At 53.3% G+C, this 17,501-nt stretch overlaps 1 protein-coding gene across 1 annotated transcript; it reads left to right on the forward strand.

Moving 5' to 3' along the window:
• Positions 1-10,535: 10,535 nt before the first annotated feature.
• On the forward strand, positions 10,536-14,698 carry HOXA11 (homeobox A11). Its single transcript, XM_059073806.2, has 2 exons — positions 10,536-11,420; positions 12,857-14,698. Exons 1-2 carry the CDS (start codon positions 10,712-10,714, stop codon positions 13,087-13,089), a joined length of 942 nt encoding a protein of 313 aa, XP_058929789.1. The 5' UTR covers positions 10,536-10,711; the 3' UTR covers positions 13,090-14,698.
• Positions 14,699-17,501: the final 2,803 nt, after the last annotated feature.

Genomic DNA, 17,501 nt, shown 5'->3' on the forward strand with positions numbered 1-17,501 from the left:
TCTAACTCTAGGGCTCTAGAGTTACATTTCAGAAATTCAAAGAAAGTCACCTCTTAAGAGGTCAGTATAGAGAGCTTAAAGATCTCATATCTACAAAATGACCATAATATGGATGCAGAAGGAGAGTTATCCTGGATAGCTCAGAGTTGAGTGCTGTGCCTGGGTGGTGTGCAATCTTATACTGATGTTTTCTAAGCTGCCATTTGATTTATGGAAGAAATATATACATTTAATATTAACAACCACCATCAAAACTATACTGGTAATAACAATCATATCTACTACGTATTGACCCCAAACAACACATCAGATGTGTTTAGAGTCATAACTAATACATATGTATGTTTATATGTTTAATATAAACATAAGGTGATGTGTTTTGTCAGAAACATGCTACGCATATATGTATTGAAATGTTGGTGGAACCAGGATCCTTAGGGTGCAGAATTTCAAGATGAGGTTAATTTTATCTTTATGTTAGAGGAAAGTACTTGTGAACTGAGTAAACTTATTCATCATTTTATGGAAAATAATATTGGTTGGTTACAAACCTGGCTGACGGAAACCTCTCCAACCTGAAGACTTAGAGCTCCTTTATTGATGGAGAATTATAGAAAGAATCTCTAAAGCTGTCTCAAAAACAGCATGGTCTTGAAATGTACGCATGGAATGGTCTTGTGAAGTGCAATCAAATTTTGCTGCCCTGAGGATTTTCACTCCACTTGTGGGAGCAAATGAAAATGATGCTTCAGATCAACCTCCCCACATCTTGTTCCACAGCACTCCGTTTCTAAATGAGCTGCCATCAAGCCAAAATAAAAACTTTCTCCCAAAGTGTTTAAAGTGGTGGAAAATCCCCTCAAAGCTGGATCAAACTGTGTGTTTACGAACAGCTCCAAAGGGGACTCTTCTGTTGATGGGGGATATTTTTCTTTAGATGTAAGAAATATTCTGAGCTCCAGGCCTAGGAAGGAGGCCAACAGCAGCTCTACAGCCGGAATACCACCCCTTTCACAAGCCATCGCCACTGCAGGAACTCTGGGTAAAGTAGTAGTTTTCTTTTTTTTTCTCCCTTCAGCTTTTGAAACTAATGACAAGATATTTCAGAGCTTTTTTCTCCCTGTTCTGAAACAGATGTTGATAATGTTGATCTTAACCTCTTACTTAAAATTCCCATGGATCTACCAGATAACCTGAAGTAAGCATGGATTATGATGGCTCCCCAATACCCAAATAGCAATTCATCTGAACCTTTAGAAAACAGACATCCAGGAGGATGCCAGCCACTATGTAGGAATAATAACACCAAACACTGGGATAGTGTTGTTGAATAGCTGATTCAAGTATTTTTTTTTCTAAAAGGGACACACTTTCAGAATAAGAAATGGTAATATGGAAACAACTAGACACCGTTTACATCTGTTAAATTAGCAATGATTTTTAATCCTGTAATGGCCTGTCATGTGACCATTTTTAAAAATTGTAAATATGGGACTTAAAAAATCTACTTTTTCCATCTGCTCTTAATACTGTCAAATTTATTGAGGTATTTTAAGTGGTTGATTGTAAAACGCCACTTTGCATTTCACAACTATTTATGCCTGATACAGAGCTTAAGCCATCCATTTAAGTTGGTTTTTTTTTTTTTGAAAACAGAAAACAACTTTTTAAAGAAAGGGGGAGAAAATTATTCTTTTAAAAAATTCAACCTAATTGAGATATTTTCTTAAAATTCACGAGGCAGCGAAATTCAGCTGAGGATGACATATGTGTGCGGGTAGCTAATGACACATTTCACCGTATGATAAATACGTGTGCGGATTACACCCTGCTGAGTGTGTTTGGAGGGTTTGGTGAAGATGCGGCTACTCGCTTTCTCTCTGCGAATTCCCGAGTTTCTTTCGGAGGGGAGACGGAGCCTGCCCGGGACTGCTAAGCTCCAGACCCAGGGGGTTCAGAGGCGCCCTTCCGGATTTGCGAACCTCTATGGAGGAGACGCTAGGGGCTTGCTGATTTATGCGCATTCCTTTAAAGTTGATCGAATGCGTGTCAGCAGCCCAAGACCTGGAGAAACAGAGAAATGTGCAGCGAGTTGCTCACCTCCCATTTTTCATAAGCAAAGATGTAACGTTATCCAAGAGGCCTGGGTAGATTTATGCCTCAGTTTTAGGACACGCACACAATAATTAAGTTTTCACCCGCCAGGCCGCCGGGTCAATAACAGCCGGCTTCATTCTTTATGAAAATACCCCCTTTCTGATCGGCTGCTTCAATCCTAGCGCATCTGCCTACCGCCGACGAATGCCTGAAAGGTGTTTGCTATTTTTAATTTGATTTTCAAGGGAAGAAAAAAGACGCTGTCACAGAAAAGTCCTCCGTGGAAGCAGCCAAGGCCTCGCCACAGTTGATTTCATTTCTGCCTGGCTCCGCCGTCGCGCCGCCGAAGAGCTGGATCCACCCGGCAGCAAAACGCAGCAATCTTCACAACGGGGCCTCGGAGATGCGCGAGCCTTGGCGGGCGGTCGCGCAGCGGCGCGGGGCCTCCCCCAGGTGCAGGGACGGGGACGCGCGGGAGGAGTACCGCCGCGGACCTGGGGAGAGACCCGATGCCGCGCCCCTCGGGGGCCGAGGAGGCTCGAAGTCCTCCGCGCGTCGGTAGGAACTCTCTCCTCAAAATGGAGGCTCAAAGCCTTAGAGAGCCGGCCTCGCTCGGACGGCTTGTGGGCCGGAGGGGGCGTGCAGCAGGACATTAGGCAGGGGTCAAGGCCCCGACGCCCTAGACCCGCGCCGGGCGGACTCCGGAGGGCCGGCCACCGCGCCGCGCCTCTTCCCCGCAGCTGCAGGCTGACGTCACCGCCGCCCGCGCGGGCCTTCGCGGGTCTCTCTAGGCGTTATTTGATGAGGACAAGCCGAGTCAAACGAATGTTTTGTGCGGGTGCCCCTTCTCCGCCCCGCCCCTCCCTCCCTCCCCATGAGAATAATCGGGTGTTTAATCTCTCCCGGTCTTAATTCTTGGCAGCGTGGAAGGTGGTTTGCAACGGGAAATAAAACTTGACAGGAGCATTTTCTCTAAAAGGGGTTCTGAAACGGGCTGAAAAGAAACCGTGTTGTTCTCTACCAAATACTTCCGCTTTCTGAGCCCCGGCCTGACGGGTGGGGTGAGATCCGAGGGAGCAGAAAGCGAACGGGGCACGCACGGCCACGTTGCAGACCCGTGCGGCCGCATCCGGGCGCCCCGCGCAGTCCTGGGTCTCCGCCCGGGCCGGAAAGCAGATTCGGCCTCGCTTCATCCCGCGCCTCGGCCACGCTAGGCTCGCCTGTAGGCCCGGCGCCGCCCGCAGCCCGAGGCCAGGACCCGGCGCACGAGAAGTTGGCACAGACGGGGCCCGGCTGGCACCCAGAGTAGTACCCTGGCCCTGGCTGGGGGCGGCTGGGGTTAAGTGAAAAAAGAGGGCGCGGTGGGGGGCGGGGGGGACTTAGATCGCTGGGCTTAAGCTCTGAGGCTTTTGGCCCAGGGGAGTTAGGGACAAGAGCTCGCAAAGGCGACGGTGAGACCACTGCTGGGAGCTTTGTTCCGGCTGCGGGTCTGCGGACACTGCACAAAATGGAGGGGGGAATGGGGGTGAGCGGCATGCGTTGTCCGGGCTGCTATTGGGTGGGAGAAGTTGGAAAGAGCAGAACCCCCCCTCCCGGCAGTTCAGAGAGCGCCCTCCTCTCGCGCCGTAAAGGTCAAGTCCTCCGCGCCCTGGCTGTCTCCATGGTCAGGGCCGGTCGCCGCGGGAAGGCGCAGGACACACAACTGGCCGGCTGCAAGCTGGGTCTGATACCCTAGGATCGTGGACTGGAGGCAGTTCTTTCTTGGTTAGCAACTCCTTCGCCCCCAGGCCCCCAGCCGTATTGAAGAGAAGCTCCTGCAGCCAGGGGTGGCCCAGGCTATGTCCCCGTCGAGTCCTGGAAGAGCTGAGCCCGCGCAAAGAAGCCTAGCCGGGGTGAGAGGCAACGCCTTCAAGCTCAGGAGAGTGGACGCGGCTGGATCCCAGTCGTGAGCTCCGGTAGAAACAAGGGACCTGGCAGGGGCATCCGGGCCAGCTGGGCATGGAATAGACTAGGAAAGCAAGGAACCTGCTGGGAGCCTCTATTGAGGTCCCTGAGTCCAGGTCCGCTTCCTCAGTGCATGGCAGGCCTTTGGTGAGAACTTTGATGCTCTTCTTCTCTGCCTAAAATAAGGGCCAAGAAGTGAGGTGCATTCTGCCAAAGGTAAAAATCCCTGACTCCCAGACCCCAAGAACCCCCTCACTGTGCTGTGGAGGGGTGGGGGCCCCTTACCTCTGCCCATAGCCTGCTTGCAGCAGGTCACCGCATCAGGCCTGGTGGTCAGTCGCTTAAACCTGCTCTGCTGCCGAGCTTATTGCGCCAGGTGAATCAAAGAGGCCCTGCAAACGATTTCATCTTTTTTTAAAAAACAGAATACAGGAAAGCTGGGCTTTATCCCTAGGGCTGCATGGGTGGAGTCTTGAGGGACAGTAGGTAGAAGGATTGTCCGTGGTCAGGTACCATCACAGAACTGCCTATCAGGGCACATAGGGGAGACTCCTAGGGCAGGGTTTGACTAGGCAGGAGCTCGCTCTTCTCCAGCCTGGAGTGTGAGCCATGGATCAAAGCTGAGTAGAACCGGAGGAGCCTGGGGAACTGCCCTAGGTGGCAGCTGAAGCTTGGGGTATGGGAGCTTCCTGTTAGCCACAGCCGTGCGGACCAAGACCCTGAGGACCAGAAATGGCCTTCTGGTTGGGCTGCCATCTTTTGTCCTCTTTCTTACAGATACACTTGGCTGGGGCAACCCAAGCCGTTTGGGCCGAAGTTGCGGGGTGAATGGAAGGCAGACACTGGGAACCAGGGCTTTGCCCTTCAACCCCCACCCCCATCTGCTCCCACTCGGTAGGGGAAAAAAATCTTTAATGAGTCCATAACAATAAAAATAAAAATAGTTCTTCTCAAAGGAAGTGACCCTCTTTCTCCCATCACTTTGGGACACACGAAACTAAATAATAACCAGATTGCTTGGGTGTCTGAGACCCTCTGCTAAACCCTATGCCCCACCCCTCAGTGGCCAGTGGAAGGATGTGGACTTCTTCAGATCTTTAGGGACCTTGGAGATTGAACCTGTGAGTCAGATAAGAACCAACCATAAGGTCAAGTTCAAGGCATCCCCTCCTCCCATCCCCTGCTTTAGGGAAGGGAGGAGGAGCTTGTGGGTGGGACAGGTGCCTCCCCAAGCCAAGGAGATAAATTAACCCCTGCCTCCACCTAGTAGTGATAGAAGGGGGTCTCCTGATATTTCCTTGAAGCCTCAGTGCCTCCTCTAGACCGTACCTGGAAATGTGATTAGTTGGCCATGATCTGCCAATAGACCATTTCCTAAGAACAAATCCTAGGAGATCTCCTGGGCTTCCCAGAGAACCCATCTCCCAGGCTTACCATGGAGGACAGATGTACCTCCAGGATATCTCCCACTTGGAAAGAGAAAGCCCCCAAATGGCGGCCTGGCCTCCAGCCCCGTGAAGGGCTTGATAGCCATTTCCACCCTGGGTCCTCCAGCTGGCTCTTGCACCTGTGTGCAGTATCATCACAGGGGTTGAAATGGACTTTTGTATCGCTTTCTAGAAACAGGTGTAGCATTTAGGGACAGAGGAAGGTAGGGGCTCAGACCAGCAAGAAAAAGCAAAAAATTTGGTGCCCTATGTGATCCACAGATAAACAACTGTTGATCTTTGGGAGTGAATTTTGGTTTGTCAGGTGGGCCTTACCCCTCCCAGGCTGGCTGCCATCCAAGGTTGCCAGGCCTACAAAAGCAGGAGCTGAGTCCTAAGAAGAGAAGGAGGGAGTGTTGATCAGAGAGGGAGGGAGAGAAAAGGAACCTGGAATGGAGTATCCAGAAGAAGGAAGTGAGAGGTCCAGTTCAGACCCCTGGTGGAGGCCTGAATTGGGGGAGAGTCAGGAACTTAACCAGCCTCCTTTCTCTGTGCTTTCCGAACTGAGTGCCCTCCAGTGGCACCTCAGTTCTTGCTCCGCTTAGGGGAGGTATCGGAAGAGGCGGGAGGCTGCAGAAGGGGAGACCCAGCTGGAAAGAGGCAGGAGACCGGCAAGCAGGAGCCGCAGGGAGATGGAGACGGATAGGGCTAGGGAGGAAACAGAGTGAGGGGACAGCCTGATGTTGGCACTCACACTAAGGGTTATGCACTGAGCAGTCGCAGGGCTGCAAGTGGCATGGGGACTTCAGGTTCTCAGATTCCGGGACAATGAGCGGCTGCCAGAGGCCAAGCCAGCCCCAAAGAGAGAAGAGGGCAGCCTAGCATCATGGCCAGTTGGGGTTGGGAACCCCGGAGTGTGGAGGAACTCCCTGCCCCCCAGCTCTATCCTCCCTCAGAGTGAGCGGGTGTTAGGCTGCCTATCAAGTGATGGTCCTTTCTGCTCACATCCCTGAATGACTCTGCTGGAAACTCCCCCAGCACGACAACACCGGTGCACACTAACCGTGCCCAGGCTACCCAGCCGGGGCACTGCCAGCAGGCACCCTCCGGCTGTTGCCCAGAACCCTCGGCTGCAAGAAGAAGGGGAGGCGGCAGTGCTGGGCAGAGGCATCTGGACACACTTTATTCCCATATCCCGCCTGGGAAGGCGCGTGGAGTGCACGGCTCCCGAATCCCCGCCACGGAGCACTCAGCCCGCCCGCCAAGGAGGGTACGGGAGGTGTTGCAGAATCCCCCAACCCCCCACTTTTAGGGCCAAATCAAATGAAGTTTGGAAAGGCTTGGTCTGCTTTGCTGAGCAAATCGCCTCGTTAGCCGTTTCCGCCTGACAAGGCTGGCTCCGGCGCCAGCCTTCTCCTCTCCGGGTGGCCATCTCCAAATGCTGCGCGGGGAGCAACGGGCCGGCCCTGCGAGGGCTGCCTGAACCCTGAAGTTTGGAAAAACAAGAAGAGATTGAAATGGCTCCCTCCCTTCTCCGCAGACACGCACGCACCGTCAAGCCGCCGCCACTTCCTGCCTTTGTTTTTCTTCCTCCAAAACATTTTTGGCCTCTTGCATTAGCTGCCGTGGGGCTCCGGGTTGACGATAAAAGGAAATACACACTGAAGACTGTTTTCTGGAGATGGCCTCACACTGTGGAGCTCCTGAGAAAGAACAACTCATGGGAAACCAGTCTCTGGGGCCAATGTCACAGCCATGCCCGTCTTGCACTCTTCAAAAACTGCAACTCGCACTTGGCCTTCCAGGGCAGCCTTAGCCACCCCCCTCCGTCGGGTGTTCTCTTGAGCCGGGTGGGCTCAGCTTGGCTGTTGGGCCTCCTGAAAAGCGGAAGAGTCAATTAAGCTCAGAGCAAAGTCAAAACCAAGGACCCGAAGCTCTGCCTCCCCTGCCTCCCCAAGATTTGGTCTGATCCTCAGAGCTGCACCTACCTCCGAATAGCCCCCGCAAAAAACATTCACACCGCCAGTATATTCCAGGCAAGAGGGGCAGAAGCAGGCAAAGCTGGGAACAGTGCGCAGCACTGAGGATCAGAGCATCCCCCTCCCGTCCCTGCCGGGGGAACTAAAAGCATTCGCCGCTCCAGGCGTTTTCCCTCTGGCATCAAGAGCCTTAATCCTCATCCATCTTCACAGCAACGCCTCCACTCACCCCCTTCCAGGCTGCAAGACCCTCCCGGCACCCCGCTTTGGTTCAGCCGAATTGCCCTTCCAGCCCCCCCTAGAGCGCCTTCCCCTGCCCCAGCCTTTCCTCGGGAATTCGCCTTTGTCTCCTGCAGACACCCATGGGATCCAGACTGAGCAGCACCCTCTCGGCTTGGCTCTCAAGAACATGGGAGGCACTAGTTCTACGGAACGGCACATATCCCTATACCAACCTTTCTGTGGTGACCCCCCCTCTCCCTGACACCAAGGGGAAAACAGATCTAATGGGGAGAGGGGCTGCGTGCAGCTAGGGTAGGTAGCCTGGCTTCCCCCGCTGGCGGGCCACTGCAGCTGGTCTGCTCAGGCACAAGCTGAAGTTGACTGCCAACGCTGCTATAAAACCCCAGGTCTGTCTAGAACAGTTTTTGGTTCTCCTAGACGCCCCCGGGTTCAATTATAGTCTTAAAAGCCCTAATACAAGTGCAAGAATTTGTTTGCCTTCACCCAGGGGCAGGGCAAGCCCCGCAATGGTGGCGCCTTTGTTATGGCAAAGTCACTGAAACCCCTCAAGCATTCCTTTTGTTCGAGGGTCGGGGTGGCGGGGACTGGGTGGGCTGCTGGGAGACAGTTTGAGAGAGCCAAAATCAGCCAGGGAATGACTTAAATACTGCTGTTCGAAAACCTCTCCTTCTCCCTTTTATATTCAGTCTTCAAGAAAGAGATGCTGTGGAGAAATAAATATTTTGCCTTGTTGGTCGCCGCTGGAAATGGAAGTTTTTTCGCTGCAGGGCAATCCTGTAACTGAGATTCCCAGCTTTAGGAGGTCTCAAGCTGCCTTTCCCTCCCACCAGACCTTTTCACTCACACCGATACTGCCCTCTGCACAAGCCACAGTGGCCAAATATGTCAAGCTGGAGATGCACAAATAATTTCAAGTTCAGCTCTCAGGGATTCAAGGGGCATGGAAGTTCTTGCAGCAAATCCTGAATAAAGCATTCATTAAACCAATGTGTCGGAGTAGTTTGATTTGTGATACGCAACCCCTGTAGAGGAGGGGGGCGGGTAGGAGCCACATAAACATAAATGCTAATAAATTAGTGTACTCCACTACAGAGTAATTACTCGATATTATTGATATTTACAGCGAGTATTCAAATGCAATGGTGGGCCATCATTTAGAGAAAATACATAATGAGAATATTTCTTTTCCAGTGCAATACACGATTAGATTTTGTTATTGTGTCAGTTACAGTTAGCTCAGCAATAAATAAATAAATCGATGTTGACACTTAAATACCAAAGATCTTAGAGGTTATACTCTAAATCTCCCCAAGATATATAAATACCTTCGGCTATTTCCTGGATGGGGAAAGGGAAAAGGTTATTCTTTTTCATTTTTCAACTTTCCTTCAGCGACATCCAGTTCCTTCCAAGAAGATAGGTGTGGGGAGGCCTCAGAGCTGGACCCCTCCCAGCGCCTGGCCCCGCCTGGCTACTCTATGCCCTGCTCTTCTGCTTCTCCCAAACATTGTTCATTCACTCCTGCAGGATGGCAAGCATTTTTCACCATCTCATTTCTTTTTCTTTCCTCTTCCCAAGAAAGCTAGACTCATACTAGCTGCTATGGCCTCTGTCTCTCTCTTTAGCTCAAACGTAGCCTTTTCAAAGTGTTCTTTTCACCCAAGGTGCTGGGAGGTTCAGAAAGACGTCTCTTTTCTTTGGCATTGTGTCCCTTCTGTGGGATGAGTAGCCAGAAAGGCGCCGAGCCTTCTGAGTTTCTGCCCTGCACATCCCTGGCTCTCAAGCTTTGCAGAGGAAAGGTGGCGTGTTACCCCTTTCTCAGTCACGGCTCCCTGGCCCTCGCCCCCTGCTCACTGACCCCACTCTCCCTACAGCTCTGGAGCTCAGCTGTGGGCTCCCGGAAGGTGCAGCATACCCAGGAGAAGTCTCCTTGGATGTCAGCGCCTCTAAAGCAGCCCAAGGCTCGCCTCAATTCCATGGTTCCCCGAGTCCTCAGCTCCAGAAGACCCGGCAGGGGGGCGGGCGGACCAGTGCGTAGCGGCGCAGCTCCCACGCCCCTGGCTCTGCGGTGTCACTCCGAACCCCGGCAGACAGCGAGGAGGAGCGGGTTCCTCCAAGGGCAGGACGTGGGATGAGGAGGCCGGCAGGGAGAAAGAAAGGGAGGTGGATCCCGGGTGAGACGAAGGGCTTTCCGGGACCTGCGGATCACTGACAAACCGCGGGGGAAGCCGCCCAGGTTGTTGGCGGTTTAGGGACGGAAGGCACTAAAGCGCTTCGGAAGTGACCATGAATGCGAGCGTGTAATCAAGTCACCGTGCAAATCGGGCGAGCCACGAGGCAGGCACATCCACGGCTGCAAACCCTGGCCCGAAGGGGGTCCGGCCAAAGTCGAAGGGAGAGGTGGTTCCCAAAGCAAGCCTGTGGGAGGGGGACAGCGAAGAAGGAGGTGCAAACGCGAGCCTCCAGGCGAATAGATTCCAAGACCACGCACGGGCCACGCAGCGACGAGCTCCCACCCGGTCACCCCCAGCCTGTGGCTTCCCTCACCCGGGGAGTGGTGGGTGGCAGGAGTTGAGCTCTCTCACCGCCCTCGGCGCACTCGAGGGCCAGGACCGTGCAGCTGAGCACAAGCAATTGGCACGGGGTAGCACCCAGCCTCGCCGCGCGCCGGGAGGCCCCCCAGCCAACATGAGTTACACCGGCGATTACGTGCTTTCGGTGAGAACACCGAGTGACGATCTGTTGCTTCCCCTGAGGTGGCTACAAAGAAAGGAAGCCGGGGGCGGGTGGGGGGGGGGTGGAAGAAAGGAAAGGAAAGGGGGGGGGGAGGTCCGGACTAGCTAGCAGCTTGTCAATTTCAACATCGGGTCACATGACCAGCACCTCCCTGCTAAGGATGGGGATAGATTTCCACGTCAGCTTACGTCTCCAAATTTCTACTTCACGGATCCGCTTCAAAGAGGCAGCTGCAGTGGAGAATCATGTTAAGCTCGGCTACTGCGGAAAGCCCAAGGTAGCCCAATGATGGATTTTGATGAGCGTGGTCCCTGCTCCTCTAACATGTATTTGCCAAGTTGTACTTACTACGTCTCGGGTCCAGATTTCTCCAGCCTCCCTTCTTTTCTGCCCCAGACCCCGTCTTCGCGCCCAATGACATACTCCTACTCTTCCAACCTGCCCCAGGTCCAACCCGTGCGCGAAGTGACCTTCAGAGAATACGCCATTGAGCCCGCCACTAAATGGCACCCCCGCGGCAATCTGGCCCACTGCTACTCCGCGGAGGAGCTCGTGCACAGAGACTGCCTGCAGGCGCCCAGCGCGGCCGGCGTGCCTGGCGACGTGCTGGCCAAGAGCTCGGCCAACGTCTACCACCACCCCACCCCCGCCGTCTCGTCCAATTTCTATAGCACCGTGGGCCGAAACGGCGTCCTGCCACAGGCTTTCGACCAGTTTTTCGAGACGGCCTACGGCACCCCGGAAAACCTCGCCTCCTCCGACTACCCTGGGGACAAGAGCGCCGAGAAGGGGCCCCCGGCAGCCGCGGCGACCTCCGCGGCGGCGGCGGCGGCGGCGGCAGCGGCCACGGGCACGCCGGCAACTTCAAGTTCGGACAGCGGCGCCGGCGGCTGCCGGGAGGCGGCGGAGGAAAAGGAGCGGCGGCGGCGCCCCGAGAGCAGCAGCAGCCCCGAGTCGTCTTCCGGCCACACTGAGGACAAGGCCGGCGGTTCCAGTACGTATAAAGGCAGCGCCCTGCGCTTTATGAAAGGGGAGTTGGAAATCTAGCGCAGCACCGCTGTTAAATTTTTATATGCTGTTTTATAAGCATATAAGGTTTATGAAGGGCCTTTAGGTTTCCCCCAACAAAACTTTGTTATAAAAGGCGGGATCACGTGGCGAGTGCTGAAATTGGCCGTGAAATACCCACCGGCCAAGGCATGCCTGCAAAAAAAACCCAAAACAAAACAAACAAAAAAACCCACACAACTGCCTTTTTCCCTTTCTCCCCTTCTCAGCTCCCAAGCCCAGCAGCTCGACCCCTCTCGGGACCAGCTCGGGGCTGGGGAGCCGGAGGTGGGCGCCTGTAAATTCCCCTTGCAAGGGCTCCGGAGCCTTTGATAGCGAGGTAATCCGGAGATTTTTATAAAAGCCATGTGTTGCTCCGGGATTCCAGTCCCTGCCGGGATTCAAAGACATCGCTGTTTAACGATGGCACTAGGAGCGTGTTTAACGGATAAAATAGCCCGCTTAGCTCGAGTAATACATTAAAAGAAACAAACTAACCCAAAGTTGGCCTTTCTGTCCAAAGGAAGCCATTTTCCTGTGGCGAGGTGGCACTTAACGTGCTGCCTTCTGTCCGACTGCATGTTACAGTTGTTATTCAATCTGTCAAAAGCGGGTTTTTTTCTTTACTTCTGGTGGAGTTTTATTGAAAGGGGAGCAAATCGAGCCTGCCCGCAGCTCTGGGAAACCCCTCGTTCCTCCACCCTATCTGGAATAGCACCCCTGCTCTGCCGGGGAGGGCGGGGGGACCAGGATGGCTGTGTGGCCTTGGTCCTCAGGAAAGGCCCAGGGTAGGGGGCTTCCGCTGCCACCTCCCCACCTCGCGGAAGCCAGGAGGCTGGCCGGGGAGGCAGGAGCTGATGGCCAGGACTCAGGCTGACGAAGACCGGGCAGCTGCCCCAGATGTTAACGAGGACCGAGTCCCGTCGCAGCCGGGAAAGACTGGGGCTGGGGCCGCCTTTACTGCCTCGGGAACCGGCCGCCCAGGTGCTGGAAGGTGAAATGTCCGCGGGCGGGCGGCTGTTTGTTTAGTCTGGCCAGGCTGTGGGCAGCTGGCCACCCCCGCTCGCTGCTTTGAAAGCGATTTCAGCGGCGCAAACTCGCCTGTTGCAGTGAGGAGCCCTCCTTTCTGCTCTGGGGCAGAGTAAGCAGCTTCCCTGGGGGCCTTTCTAGGGAGCTGGCTTTTATCTGGAGCTGAGCCTCCGCCGCCGGCAGCCTCTCCCGAGCCAGCAGTAGGAGCCTGAAGGCAGGGACCTGGGGGGACCTTGATGGGGCTTGGGCAGGGCCTCCAGTCCCTCGGGCCAGCCCTTTCCCTCCACTGGGGGCTCTGGGATGGATTGCAGCCGTCACACTTGGCTCTCTCCCTGCCTCTTTCTCCCTTCACAGGTGGCCAACGAACCCGAAAAAAGCGCTGCCCCTACACCAAGTACCAGATCCGGGAGCTGGAGCGGGAGTTCTTCTTCAGTGTGTACATCAACAAAGAGAAGCGCCTGCAGCTATCTCGCATGCTCAACCTCACTGACCGTCAAGTCAAAATCTGGTTTCAGAACAGGAGAATGAAGGAAAAAAAAATTAACAGAGACCGTTTACAGTACTACTCGGCCAACCCGCTCCTCTAAGGCTCCAGCCAACTGGAACTGGGTGGGGGGCTTCATACACATGAGATTATATGCAGATTTTGACCTTGACAAGGTCAAGGCACGCGGTGACTTTTGAAGAAAGGCGATGTGCAAGAGAGGGGAGGCTACACGGAGACAGCCTGGAAGGAGGCCGCTCGGGAAGCTCCTGGGCGTCTGTGGTTAAGATTTCTAACGATAATTGGATTTGGAGAATTGTACATCAACGAGAAGGAATGGTTTGGGGCGCCTGGTGGTTCACTCTTGGAGACTGTAGAGCTTCGGGTTGGGGGTGGTCTCCATCAGGGACTGGGCCCCCTCCAGGCCCCATGGAGAATGACCCCGACCAGGGACCCTGCACATGGAGCCTGTCCACTTCCAGGACCCCTGCGTCAAGGTCTCCAAACCCAGTTCAGTTTGGGAGCAGAAGGGAGGGGGAGGGTTCCTAGACGTCCGGATTGGGCCTCCTCTCCAAAGCCAGTGTGAAAGATGACTGGGCTAAGAGGAGGCTGTGAGGTGGGAGAGGGCTGCTGATCCTTGAGGGAGAAATAATCTACTATTCCACGTGGCATTAGGGGCTCTCCAGCCCCTCCTAGCCACTCACCACACTGTCCCAGGCCCGAGCTGAGCTTCCAGCACTCGACTTCTGCAGCTCACCTAGTTTTTCCTACCGATTAGGGTGTTCCTTCCTGGCCTGCCACTCTGGCCTAAAGCCTAGTGACAGAGCAGACCATTCCCTGAGGTGGAAGACATAAAAAAGCCGAGAGGCTGCACCCAGGCCGCTGGCCCCCAGATCCCTGCAGGAAATGCCTGTGGAGTGCGGCAGCTTGGCAAAGGCTACAGCACACTTAAATCAAGCTTGGATTTGCTCAGCGGAGCGCTGGAGCAGCAGAGCGGCGGGCCTGGCCAGCGGTCCCCAACTACGAGGGGCTTGAGCCCCCCAAGCACCCAGTTCCCACATCGCACTCTGCCCTTCGTCACCCCAGAACAGAGCTTGGAAGCTTCCAGCGACCTTCCAAGAACTCAAGAGTGATTTGGAATTATTTTAAAAGATAAATATTATATTATATATATATATATATATCCCTGAAAGAACCAAAGCAAATTTTAAAAGATGCAATGTAGAGGGGGGAAAAGATGAAGAAAATATTTAAAGGCTCTATCGGTTTACAGTGTTCCATGGTTAAACTCACTCACTGCTAAAAATATTTGAATGTACGCTTCATACAGGGATGGTGTTCAAAAGACTTGTAAATAAAGGAACTATAACCTATTTTGTTTGAATACTTTTTTTTGCCATTAGTTGATTGCCTTTGGGGTATTGGAGGGGATGGGAAGTGTGTCGGGAATGGTCTTTTTAATTTCTTGCAATATTTGAAAAGTGTTAGGGAGATGCTCTGAGGTTGTTCGGCCCTCCGGGGTCTGGGGACCTCAGCTGAGAAAGGCAGGCACTCTTCCATTAAATCTCCTCCGCCCCCCTGTGTTAAGAAGCATCTGGTGGCTCTGTTTGTAACAGGAGTATTGGCCTGTCCTGCATTCTCACCCACTGCATATGTCGCAGCATGTATACAGGTGACAGGGCACAAGGAAAATAAAGACTGTGAAAACTTGAGTATTGGGTCCTGGTGTGACATTCCTCTCCCCGCTCGCCTTTTACTGCCAAATGTCTGCCCCCCTCAGCACCAACACCGCCCCCCTTAGGAAAGGGGCAAGTTACTAGGCCCCTGAGCGGGTGGGGAGGTGACTTAGGATTTAACTCCATTAGAAGCCAAACTTAGGAAGCCAAGGTGAATGGCCAGGTCCTTGGCTTCCTTCACATGGGGAAGTGAGGTCCCAGGAATGGGGTATCTCAGGGCCTGGAATACGGGGCTTCATCCTCTCAAACTGACCCCAGCCCTGGGAGAAAGCCTTGGGGCTTGAGGTGCCCAGTGGGTCTGATCCCAGGCTGGACTCACCTCAAGACTAGGAGGCCTGAAGTGGAAACACTCTAGGGTGCCCTGGGGAGCCCTGCAGCAAGAGGGAGACTGGTCTGGGTACAAAGAGCAGTCTCTCAGGAGTCTCTAAGAGCACTTTCTTTTCTCCCCAGCTCCCAGTTGAGGCTGCCTTTTCCCTTTGGGGAAAGAAAGATACTGGTTTCCTCTTTGTTTCCTGCCTTTGAACTTCTGCCTTAAATTTGGACATCACCCATAACCTTGAGGGGCAGGGCGAAAGGCCAGAGACTTTTGTTGCCACCACCCCCCATCCCCACTCTCTCCCTAACCACTCAGGCAGAACCAGAGCAGCAGAGAGGATGGAATTTGGAGAGAGGCCCCAGACCCCGTAGCCCCGCTCTGTTTATTTGTTTGTGTGTTTGTCTAACTTGCCGCGACTGGGGAAATCAAGCTCAAAGGGGAATGGGACGAACCCCGGAGATGAATGCCTAGGTTGATAGACACACAGAGGTGAACAAGGACTCTCCTGGGGGCAGGGAAGCCTAGGATTTAAGGAGACTTCCTTTGGGATGGTTAAAGATTAACCAAGTCTCACAAGTTGCTACAGAGAGTCTAGCCAGGAAGACTGTTCGAGGGCGGGCGGCGAGCGGGCGCGGGTTCGATTTCTGAGCCCTATAAAAGCCCATCCTCCGATGGCTGTGACAATGTGGTCGTAAACCCGTCCGGGGCCGGCCAATTTGCATATTTGGAAGGCGCCGCTATAAACCCGGCTGGGATTTTGCAGCAATTTCTTAGATGTAAAAAATGAGATCTCTTTAGCAGCGGGCTGGGCACACTCTCCCTCTGTCTCTGCCTTGAGCCTGCTCTCCTTTCCCGGCTCCGGGCTGGAGTTCGGGCCCGGCCTAGGCTCTCAGCCGCCACGAGATGGCGCACTTCCGATCAATGTCAAAGCCGCCGGGGAGCCGGGAACCCCAGCGCATTTCTTGGCCTTTGTTCGCTTCTGATACTAAGAGCGGCACGTTACATTATTTCACTTGTCCCGCTCTCCTTCGTATCAAAAAAAGGGGGGCTCACCTTCAAGAAGTGGTTGGTGTTGTAATTTAAAGCAACGCGCCTTCTCTAGGGCTCGCAGGCGTCGCGGCGCGGAGAAGCCAGCTTTCCCTTGGCAGTGATTTCGGAAATGTGTCAAGGTAAGAGGCCACAAGTTTAGCAATTTCAATCTGACTAGGGCGGGAGTGGGGCCGGTGTCTGAGCAGGGCTGGGAAAGTGGCTGGGTTTGTGAGCTGGGGGGTGACGCTATAGGCGCCCAGCCCACTCGGCCCCCCTTCTCTCGTCGCCCCCTAAGGTTGGAAAGCAGGGGGAGGCCTCAGTGGAAAAGCTGACGATTTTAACTCTATGCGCCAGCATTTCACCTAAGGCGATCTTTAGATTTTGTAGAAATATTCAGAATGGGATGAACCTGGGATGGGGAGCATCCAAGCAAAAGGGTCCCGGCTGTGCTGGGATACGGGATTGTGGTGGTAAAAAAAAAAAAAAAAAAAGAGGGTGGGGGGAGATGGCGGGACTGGGGAAAACTGAAAGTTTCTACTCGAAACAATGAGGTGGTCAGCGACCGTAGCCGCTGGGGCAGGATTATTCCTTGGGGCAGAAGTCAGGGAGGTAGCTCGTTTCCTACTATGTGCGATCTCTAGGTTTGCCCAGCAGATTGGTGGTAACATTTGTTCCAAAAAAGGCAAATTCAGAAAAGTAGCATTATAGTTTTGAGGCTGCCAGGGAAGTCTGTGTTGCTTATTTGGAATGTACCGCTATAAACCTGGCTGGAGTTTTGCAGCAATTTCTTAGGTGCAAAAATGAGATCTTTTGCACATTTTGCAAATGCGCAAAAAATGTATTGGTAAATACCTATACATTTTCAAAGGCTGGCACTGAGGATAAACTCTGATCAAACAATTTCTCCATCAGAGAAAAAAACAAGTGTAAAATAATCATCACATTTCAGAGGCCATATTCAAATTTCCTCTTTCCCTAGTTTTAAATTTTTTATTCCAGTATGTTTTCATTCGTTTCTCGAAATGGTTATTCTCTTTTCACAAATATACTGTGCATGGGTGAGTGGGGGGGGGGAAATCTCAGAGAAAGTAGGTGCCGCCTGTGTGTGCATGTATAATTTTGCCGATCACAGTCACTAGTCTTTGTTGAGCATGGTCTCCCAAACTCTGCCAGAATAAAGCAAGGAGTGGGCGCCCACACGGTGCTCTTTGCAGCCTGAGCCTTCCCTAAAATCCCAAAGCTGCCTCTAGTTTCAAGGCCAGAGGCAGTTTATGATGGACGGAACTAAGGATATTGCAATTGAGGGGTGTATGTGAGGGGTGAATGAAAAGGCCCCAACACTCCCCCCATCAAGAGAGAAGGGCCAGTTCAGTGGTTGGATATAGAAAAAAATTTAGGGACACATTGCACCTGATTGATTCTAAACAGACACAT

This window comes from Kogia breviceps, chromosome 9 (assembly GCF_026419965.1).
Source record: "Kogia breviceps isolate mKogBre1 chromosome 9, mKogBre1 haplotype 1, whole genome shotgun sequence".
Lineage (NCBI taxonomy): Eukaryota > Metazoa > Chordata > Mammalia > Artiodactyla > Physeteridae > Kogia > Kogia breviceps.

What these genes read in the sequence shown, in the direction of transcription:
- HOXA11 (XM_059073806.2), top strand. Translation starts at nt 10,712, where the DNA reads ATGATGGATTTTGATGAGCGTGGTCCCTGCTCCTCTAACATGTATTTG. An exon ending in GGACAAGGCCGGCGGTTCCA is followed by an intron (nt 11,421 to 12,856) that starts GTACGTATAAAG and finishes CTCCCTTCACAG; the next exon opens with GTGGCCAACGAACCCGAAAA.